At 45.1% G+C, this 10230-nt stretch overlaps 1 protein-coding gene across 1 annotated transcript in view; it reads left to right on the forward strand.

Annotated features, from left to right (window-relative positions):
- The window catches only part of CFDP1 (craniofacial development protein 1), a 78885-nt gene extending 70257 nt beyond the window's left edge, over positions 1 to 8628 (forward strand). The window contains exon 7 of the mRNA XM_036440519.2: positions 8310 to 8628. Coding sequence (XP_036296412.1) covers positions 8310 to 8400 — 91 coding nt within the window. The 3' untranslated portion in view covers positions 8401 to 8628. The remainder of the gene's footprint in view (positions 1 to 8309) is intronic.
- Positions 8629 to 10230: the final 1602 nt, after the last annotated feature.

Here is a 10230-nt window from a genome sequence, read left to right on the forward strand (position 1 = left end):
CTGAATCAGAGTCATACTTGTCTATCTCTTTACTTCACCCTAAATCAGGATTGGGGAACCTATTTTCTGCCAAGGGCCATTTGAATATTTATAACATCATTCATTGGCTATTCAAAATTATCAACTTAAAAATTAGCCTGCTATATTTGGTCAATTAACTCACCCGTAATGCCTTGGCAGGGCCAGACCAAATGGTTTCCTGGGACTTATATGGCCTGCGGGCCACACATTCCCCACCCCTGCTTAGAGCTTCCAATGCACAGCCAGGGTTGAGAATCACTTAGATTACAGCATCAGAATTCTAGAGATGACTTAACTAATGTCACCCCAATAAATTTAATAAAAAATTAAAAAAAAATTCTAGAGATGAGAGCAAGACAATCAGCTGCTGGGTGAGCCTTTTCAGCACATGGTAACTAGAAAGCCAACTTCAAAACATGATATCAAGAAGGGCAAGAAGATTCCTATTGAGAAGTGCGCCCAGTGCCACAGAGCTGAAGGGAGGGAAGCACAAGAACCAAACCTGTAAGGTCTTTTTGGGCAGAGGCAGATCAGGCCCCCAAATTCTCCCACACAGATGCCAACAAAACCAGAGGCATCATCTAGGGAGAGGATCCTCTGCAGGAAGATGTGGAGAACCCCCTGGAACAAAGTGATCTTTACTGAACAAAGAAGGGGAAAGGGCACATATGATAATGTCTTAAAAAAAGCTACCTATTAGTAATGATTGGCCTCCCTCATATTTATTATGAGATCATGACCTTTTTACAAGCACCATATTTAAGTCGATCTTGTATAAGAATTCAGATCATGACCCATGATAAAATTATTCCTGTTATGTATTTTTGATTAAAATAAGATTGGATTGGGATTAAAAGATTGTTGTGCTTTTTGTGTTTTGATGCTAATTCCAGTGTAGTAAGTGCTATCATTTTTTTGCCCTTGTAAAAATTTGATAGAATTTGAAGCTAGATTTGTTATTAGTATTTCCAATTTTTTAAATAATGATTTTGCTGTCTTAAAATATTCACATAAGGGAACAATGCACCTTGAGAAACAGCAGATCAGATCTGCAAAGAGTTTTTAGGTAATGGAAATATTAGGTACAGATTTTTAACTTTAAAAAATAATTACTCGCATAGATTTGAAAAAGACAAAAATAATTTTTAGAAATGAAAAACATAATGATCATAATTAAAAACTAAATTATTAGATTTAACAATAGATGAACCAGCTGAAAAAAGAATCCATGAACTAGAAAATAGTCAGAAGAAAGTAATTCAGAATATGGTTCACAAAGGCAAAAAATATGGGAGGGAAGTTAAGCACCTCGGAGGACAAAGTAGGAAAAGATGAAAGACATCTCTTTATAGAATTTTTAAAACAAAAACAAAAATCCCAAGATAAATAAAATAGAAATTTAAATTAAAATAGACATAAAAGAACGAAACTGCAGAAAACCAAAGACAAACAGAAAAATCTTAAGAGCAGCCAGAAAAAAGACAGTTCTGTGAAAGAAAGGGCATTAGACTGACACGTGGCTTCTTATCTGCAGTAGTACAAGCCAAAGACGCTGGAATGATCTGTTCAAACTGCAAAGTAAACAACCCCCAACTCAGACTTCTGTATTATGTGTGTGTAGATAAAGATATGAGATTCATATCTCATCTGTTTACGAGTCTGTTTGGCTCCTTCAAGAATGAGGGAAAATATGGACATTTTCAAAATAATGAAAGCTGAGAAAGTTGCACCTAGCAGACAAAGAGGTATATATGTGGTGAATTTAAATAAGTGCCTATTATATAAAGCAATAATGTTAATGTCTTGTATAGTATTAGGTTTCCTTCCTTCCTCCTTCCCTTCCTTCCGTCTTTCCTTTCTTCCTTCCTTCCTTCCCCTCACCCAAAGGATATTTTTCCATTTATTTTTAGAGAAAGTGGAAGTGAGAGGGAAAGACAGAAATATCTATGTGAGAGAAATACATTAATTAGTTGCCTCCTGCACACACCCTAACCAGGTCCATTGGCCGGGGAAGATCCTGCAACTGAGGTATGTGCCCTTGACCGGAATCCAACCCAAGACCCTTCGGTCTGCAAGCCAATGCTCTATCCACTGAGCCAAACTGGCTAGGACAGGTGTTTTGTTTTGTTTTTCCTTAAAGCAACATAGTATTAAACAACTGGCAGATAATATATAAAAGTTGGAAGATGATAAGTGGAGTTTAGTTTTTCAAAGATCTTTTATTATCCAGGAGGAGGGTAAAGGTGTTGATTAAATGTGCATATTTGGATAAATTCCAAAGGAATGGAGGGAGAATAATGAAATGATTTGTGAAAGAAGACACTAAAAGAGAATTAAACCAAACATGCAGGACAAATAATAAGCACAAAATAAATTGATAGCTTTACAACTTAATGTATATTAGACAAAGTAGACTTTAAGGCAGATACATTAGCAGAAATAAAGAAGGCAGTCTCATCATAATAAAAATGTTCAATTTATCTGGGAGATATAATAATGCAAATTCAAATGTACCATTTTTGCATTATCTATCGAAGCTCAGTGTAGTTATTCCCTGTGACTTAGTAATTTCACTCCTAGCTGTATTCCCAACAGAAATTCAGTTATATGTTCCCTAAAAGACAAATGTGAGAATTTAAATAACAGTACTTTTCATAATATGCCCAAACTAGAAAAACTCAAATATCTATCAGTAGCGTGACAGGCAACGTGTAACATGTTCACACACGGGGATGCTCTTCAGCAATGGGAAGGAACATGAATAAATTTTAATAACACACCACAAAGATGTTCATGCAGTATGATTTCCACTCCTTTCTCCATTTGCCTTTATTGGCCACCCAAATCTAGGGCCTTACAGAAAAGCTAGGTGTTTTAATCCTTTAAATTCCTTGCTGGTGTGTTCCTGCCAACCCTTTAGGAATACTTTCCACAGTGGGTGCAAATACAGCTTGGGGGTATCTCCTCCTACTCTCCCTGGAAGACTTCTCTTCCTTCTCTGAGCTGTTAAACTTGGGAAGTCCCAGGGCTGAGCTCCTCATGTTCTCTCCCCTAACAAAGTTCACTAGTTCACAGATTAGGTACGTTTTTCTGATGACTCCCCAAAAAGCAACCATTCTATTGAGCTCCAGACTCCCATATCACGTGTTTAGTTGACATCTCCATGTCCAAGGCACACATCAAAGTTAATATCCCAAACTACATGCCTATTTTCTTTCCATAAACAGACTTCCTCAGACTTCCCAAAAAATGGCACCATCGCCATCCGCCCAACTGTTAAAAGGAAAACCTAGGAGTCATCCTTGGTTTCCTCTCTTTCCACTCATACCCTGCCCACCTCTCTTCCTCTTCTCCTGGCAATCCCGTCTCTGTAGTGCTCCTCCAGACCCTCCTCAGATGCCACTCTCTAGAGCAGTCCCACCCGAGGGACCCTCAATCACATCACCCTGTTTGATTTTCTCCATTACACTATTACCAACTGGTGCATGTCATTGTGTTTGGTTTCCTATATAGTAAGTTCCCAAGGATGGGGCTGGTTTACCAGTTGGCTGCCAGCACCTCTCAGTGCATCTGCCTAGAGTAGGTGCTGAGTCACTGTGCTCAGTGCTTATCCCCCTGGCTAGCTGACAGCCATAACTTTGATTTGGATTCCAGTAGGATTAGAATTCACCACCCAGAAAAGAAGGGTAGAATACATCCCAATGATGTCTCCACCCAGGCATCATTTTTGGTGAGCAAGGCTGGTTAAAATGCCTCCACCAAAGATGCTTTTCCTTTGAGCCCAGATTCCTAGGGTGCCAGGTCCAGCATCTCAGGATATGTTAGCAGTCTGCACTTGAGGCGTTTGGCATTGCTTCCCTCTCACTTGTGCTAGTAAGTGATCCCACAGACTCCCCAGCGGCAGAGGCCAGCAGGCTTTGGGGCAGGGATCAGTGCATAGAAAATGAGAGTGATGCAGGCTTTTGTTTGGGCTGATGATTGGAAACCAGGTGTGCTTGTGATTTGGAGAGGCATGAAGGAGAGAACAGAGAAAATCATTTTCTTTCTCCAAGGAATCTGTCTCCATGACCCCCAAAAGACACTATTTCATAACCAGGCCAATGTGGAAGTGAGATGAGAGGAAAGCAGTGGAGAAGAAAGTTAAAATCACCACCCTGTCACTGGGCCCTCAAGATGTTTGCAAGTTACAGCTCTTCTGTGGAGGTGGAGGCACATGCTTGTGCACTATTGGACAGATTGCTTTTTTCTATAGAATTTCTCAGGGCAAAAAGTGCCCATCTCATTACATCCACCCGGAGCTTTATGCTGGCCTCGGAATGCCTCCACTGCTCGTTGCTTTGTGTTGGGTGTTGAAGTCCCCCTTTTCTTGTGTTTGTGCTGCGCTGAATGCTTGTTGGCTGTGCTTGCAAGCCAACTAATAACGCAGCCCCGAAGCATCCCAAGTCCTGTCCCTGCTTCATTTGTCCCTGCACCTCCCGGGGCCTTTTTCTTCGCTGGCCAGTGGGCAAGAGGCCTCTGGTGGGCAGGTGACCAGCCATGAAATGGGGATTTTGGGGGTGAGCACACCCATTTGGAGCTGAGGGTCTTTTCACCCGCACAGACCTCTGACGTCTCAGAAGAGTGGGTGGTCACCCTTTCATTTGTGGCGTGGGCTTCCAGAGAAGGTGCTGACATGCTCCCTGGAAGCATTTTCTATCTTCCTTTGTCCTCTTCCATTTTCCCTTCCCTCCTCATGGGCCTGATCTCACAAAAATTGGTGGCAGAAAAGTAATTTGGGTTGAAAGAGCAAAAAGATGTCAGAACCTGTTGTGTCTAACCTGGTTCTGAAAGGAAAGGCTAGAAAATCCCTGAGGTTCTGATGCCATTAGCACATTTTATTAATGAAAGCGAAGAACTGCTGTCTCTTAAGTGGGCCACATAACGCAGTAATAGAGGGAAAGGATGACACCCCTACGGCCTGCTTCCCGGTGGACGAGGCCAAATCAGCCCAGGTCCCGAGTGAGGGTACACATTTCAGGTCAGAAAAGCACTTGTCAGCTGGCCGTTCTCCGCTGGGACTGTCACCTGTTAAAGTGCCTGGAAATGGCCGGAGGCTCGGTTTTCCTTGGAGGAGGCGCTTTCCCCATGGGCCTTCCTCTTTCTGGAGCATTTGGTCCCTCGGTCCCTGTCCCAGCTGTCCCGGATTGAGAGCCTTTATAGTAAGCAGTCGAGTCAGAAATGGGAAGCAAGAATCCTGAAGTGCTCGTAGCTATTTGGGGTTTTATTGTTTACAAAGCAGTTGTCACGGTTTCATTTTATTGTTAGAGTGGCACAGTGATTTTCATTCCTGTTTTACAGAGAAGAAAAATAAGGCACAGTATCTTGCCCAGAGTCACACAAATAGTAAATGCCATCCTCACCGTTGGCAGTTTTTCTCTCTCTCAGTGGTGGGGGCGTCCCTGCCATTAGAAATTTTGTTCCTGGTCAGCTCTTGGCAGTAAACCAAAGCCATCACAAGGATCCCGTTAGCAGCTGCAGATGGCTGTGAATGGGGAATGAAGTCAGCAGACCTGTCTTGATGGCCTTTGTCTGGGGTGCCCCTGAGAATTCAGTTGCATTCTGTACATGTGCCCCTCTGCTGCCTGAGGCCTCCCCTAAACCTGAACTCTGCCTGCACCTGCCTCTTTAGCCCCAGCCTGGTTTCACTGTTGATAGCCTCAAGGTCAGCTGGATCAGCACAGCTATCAGGAACCTTCAAGGCTATTAATCATGCTCACTGTGCATCCTAATTTAAGTATCACTTCCTCTTCTTTATTTTTTAAATATATTCTTATTGATTTAAGAGAGGAAAGGACGAGGAGAGATAGAAACATCAATGATGAGAGAGAATTATTGATCAGCTGCCTCCTGTGCACCCCCATTGGGAATCAAGCCTGCAACCCGGGCACATGCCCTGACCGGGAGTTGAACTCTGACCTCCTGGTTCATAGGTCGATGCTCAATCACTGAGCCATGCCTACTGGACCACTTCCTCTTCTTTAAAAGAAAGACCAGAAATTCTCAAAGCCGCATACCATACTTCCTTTTCCTTACCACGGACCTGCTCCCTCAGACAGGTAGCACTGGATTGTGGCTCTTGAAACATGCCCTGAATTCCTCTTGAGCTACAACTCACCCCTTTTTTTCTGCTGGAACTTCCAGGGACATTTAAAGCACACTGCTGTCAAAACGCTGATCCCCACTGTGGTCTTCCCCCAGGGCTGGTTGGCTGGGAGAGGGAGAAATGCTGGCTGTAGTGTGACAGAGCCCTTCAGTTGATTTTGATTAACAGTCCCCACTGGAGAATCCTGGGTCCTTTGGTGACAGATGGAAGGGGAATTTGTTCTGCCATGTGTCTACCTCCCATTAGTCTCCCTTATTTTCCCTATGTATCAAAAAGGGCTCCCATGTCTGTGGCTTCTCCATCTACCAGGGAATCTGAAATTCAAATTTAACGGGTATCTTGTATTTCACTTGCAAAATATGACAACCTAACCTTGAGGGCTTACATCAAACCTAGGAGCAGACCCTACCCTGGTGTTTCAGCCATTCAGGCTTCTAGTTGGCAGGGTGTTTGTTTGTTTGTTTGTTTTTTAATATATTGTTATTAATTTCAGAGAGGCAGGGAGAGGGAGAGAGTGATAGAAACATCAGTGATGAAAGAGAATCATCGATTGGCTGACTCCTACACCACTCACACTGGGGATTGAACCCTCAACGCAGGCATGTGCCCTGACCAGAAATCGAACCATTGACCTCCTGGTTCATAGATCGACCCTTAACCACTGAACCACGCCAGGCTATAGTTGGCAGTTGTGACACAGCCTCTTAGTTTCTGATCCCAGACCAGGTGGTAGCTGGTTACTAGTTGCTGATAACAGGCTTCTAGAGAGTTGACTATTTCTCTTGGATCAATTGTCCTCAGGACCCTGACAGAAGCTACAGTAGCTTCCCAAAGTGATGGTGACAGCATTCGCTGCCATTTTGTTGAGCACCTTCTCTGTGCTAACTAAATTGGTAAGGTTCTGTGGCTTAGAGTCAAACAGCCAGCAAAGGCAGTCAGGATTCACATTTAGAGCCATCCTATCTGTAGTAAGGCATAAGGTGGCCTGGCTGGAAAGCAGAAAGGAAAGCCTGCATTTCACAGGGTGCTGTGAGAGGGAAAGCAAAATCTGGAATTCAGCAAAGGAGCACAAGTTCCTAAACCTGGTAAGGTTCTCACCATAAACGTAATGACCTTGTAATGACAGATGCACCTTTTCCAATATGCAACAAAGAAAAATTAGTGCAGAGATTCAATTATGTGTCCCATTTTCAATGGCAGTTTTGCTCTCTCAAATAGATTAATTAGCAGCAGTTATCCCCCTCCCTCAGGCAAATCTCGGCACACTTTATGGCAAAAAGGAGTATTGAAATGCAGCTGTGTCGCCTGCCTGCTCCATCCCTGTGCTTCCTTCCCAGGGAAGCCTTGTCTACTGAACCTGGCCTCAGATTTAGGGAGCAAATCACCCACCTTTTAAAGAACCCCTGTATGTGGGCTATGGGCAGCAGAGGCACTTGATCTCATTTTCTTAGAACAGTGGTCGGCAAACTTCGGCTGGCGAGCCACATACGGCTCTCAAGCTGCAGTTTGCCAACCACTGCCTTACAGAAATTTAGGGAAAGGTCTCTTTTGTCAGCCTGGAGGCACCTGAGCCCACCTGGGTGGAGGATACATGGAGGAGGGAGGGTGAGGGGAAGGAAAGGGCAGAGGCAGTTAAATACCTTCCAATGTGAGCACTCTATACTTCCCTTCACCTTCCCTGCAGCCTGGTGAGGTGGTTTTTGCTACACTTCTCCTCCCATTTTCAGATGACCTTTTTGACATTTTGATGTACATACCAGGATGCATAGCCTCCTCTCCCCACCAACTTAGCACACCACTGAGCGAGCTGAACTCTGAACCTGTGCTTGGCTCCACCCCTGTTCTTCGCTCTTTAAAGCCGCGTTATATTTTCCTGCCCCCGAAGCCTCTCGTGTACTTTCCCTTTGATAAGTTACTGCTTTCTTTTTTCATTCACATCTGAACCAGAAACAGCCTGTTTAGAGGTCGTGTTACTGACAGTCGTGGGTGGTCATTCTGGGCACCAGCTGTGGTCATCTGTTTGCCTTTGCTGTGACCGGTGATCCTGCTGCCCAAGTGGGTCTGTTCACGCTGGGGGGTGGGATAGTGCAGTGGAGACACTTTCTCTCACTGGATTCTGACAAGCATCTTTTTCATTTTCTTCCAGGTACATTGAACGGAAAGCTTTTCTAGACCGAGTGGATCACAGGCAGTTTGAAATTGAGCGAGATCTCAGGCTGAGCAAAATGAAACCCTGACGGTGTGGGGGGACGCTGGTAGCGGCTTAATCCTGTTTACAATGTGAGCTCCTTGTGGGTCTGTGAAATGTCTCTAGTGTTTTTCCTCGGCTGTTTCCCAGCAAGACCTTCGTTTTCTACATTGAATTTCTGTCTTTGTATCCTCTTCTCACATGGTTTCATTCATTTTTACTTTTAAAAGTTTGTTCTTAAATAAAAATTGGTCCTATAAGAGGCTGGGGAAGTTGATGACACCACTCGCCTTCTCTTTATTACATTCCAGGCCTGTCCAGCTGGCCACGGTGAGGATGTGAACTTGGGTGCCATGGGGCTCTTTCTGACGTCGGCCTGGCCCCAGAGACTGATGGCAGGGGGCTCCCTAGTCTTGGTGCAATGCCAGGTCCCTGGGTAGTTTAGTTCTCAGTTCTATTCATGCTTCTCTCCATTCAGGATTAGTTACTGGTATAAAGTAAGGCTGAGCCCCAGCCAGTTTGATTAAGTGGATAGAGCATTGACCTGAGAACTGAAGGATCGCAGGATCCCAGGTTCGATTCCGGTCAAGGGCACTTACCTTGGTTGCAGGATCAACCTCCCAGTCCCAGTTGCAGGAGGCAACCAATTAATGTGTGTTTCTCATATTGATGTTTCTCTTTCTCTCTCTCTCTCTCTGTCTCTGTCTCTGTCTCTCTGTCTCTGTCTCTCTCTCTCTCTCTCTGTCTCTCTCTCGACCCCCCCCCCCAACTCCCTCCTTTCTATTCCCTCTAAAAATCAATGGAAAAAATTTCCTCAGGAGAGGATATATAAAACAAAAATAGAAAAGGCAGCCTCAGAGCAGGCTTTCATTTATGTGTCATTGGCCTTAGCTGGGTCACTAGACCGCCCCTGGCTGTGGGAGAGGCTGGAAAGGCCTCTGACCTGGAAGACGGGAAGTGGGTGGACTGAGGGGGAAGATTAGGACTAGGTGATAGGTCAGCCAGCCAGTGGTCCCCCGGACACTCGGTTCTTTGTAATGAACAAGCAGGCTTTTCTCCATTTGGTCTTTAAAATTGTGCCGGAGGAGTGGGTGGAGTTAGAGATGAAACAAGATGGGCCATGTATGTTGGTAACTACTGAAGCTATACATCAAGTTCTTTATATTGACTTAAATTTTATATAGACTTACCATGTTCATAATCCTTTTTTAAATTGAGGCAGAATCGAGCTGTGTGTGAGGAAAGGCTGAAGTGCTCTGCCTAGTCCAGGACAAGACGGGTGGCCTCCAGAGCGCCCCCCTCCCCCTCAGGTCTGGCAGTGCCAGGAGCGTATCGGAGGGGACCCTGGTATAGGAGGAATTGTGCCCACTGCCTAAGATCCACCTCCCAGATGTTGAAGCACCTTTCCTGACCCTGACGTTCACTCCTTACTGTGTGGCTCAGTTCCGAGGGACAGCGGAACTGGCCAGCATGGACAGCTGGTCCCTCCAAATGAATGGCTGTGTCTCATAGGTGTAGATCGGGCCCCAGGAGATGTTGTGGCAGAATGCACAGGAGAACAATCAGGAGAACTCTGAGGGAAGCAAGTTCAACCTTTATTTCGCAGATCTAGTCCAGGGGAATTCCGGATCCAAAGCCTGAACTGAACTCGTGGGGAGGCTCTGACCTATATAGCTCCTCCCGTGGCGGGCCCCTGAGGGTTCCTGCAGCGCCGCCCATGTCAGTCTTGGTGGGGCCTTAGGGGCAAGCTGCCCAGCTCCACCCAAGTCAACTGTGGCGGGGCCCTGGGGTTAGGCTCTGCCGCTCCGCCCACGTGGGAAAGTCAGAGTGGGAAAGTAAGACTACAGTTTTCAGCAGATATTGAACTAGGTTGCAAGCC

The sequence above is a fragment of the Pipistrellus kuhlii genome, unplaced genomic scaffold (genome assembly GCF_014108245.1).
Source record: "Pipistrellus kuhlii isolate mPipKuh1 unplaced genomic scaffold, mPipKuh1.p scaffold_m20_p_17, whole genome shotgun sequence".
In the NCBI taxonomy this organism is placed as follows: Eukaryota; Metazoa; Chordata; class Mammalia; order Chiroptera; family Vespertilionidae; genus Pipistrellus; species Pipistrellus kuhlii.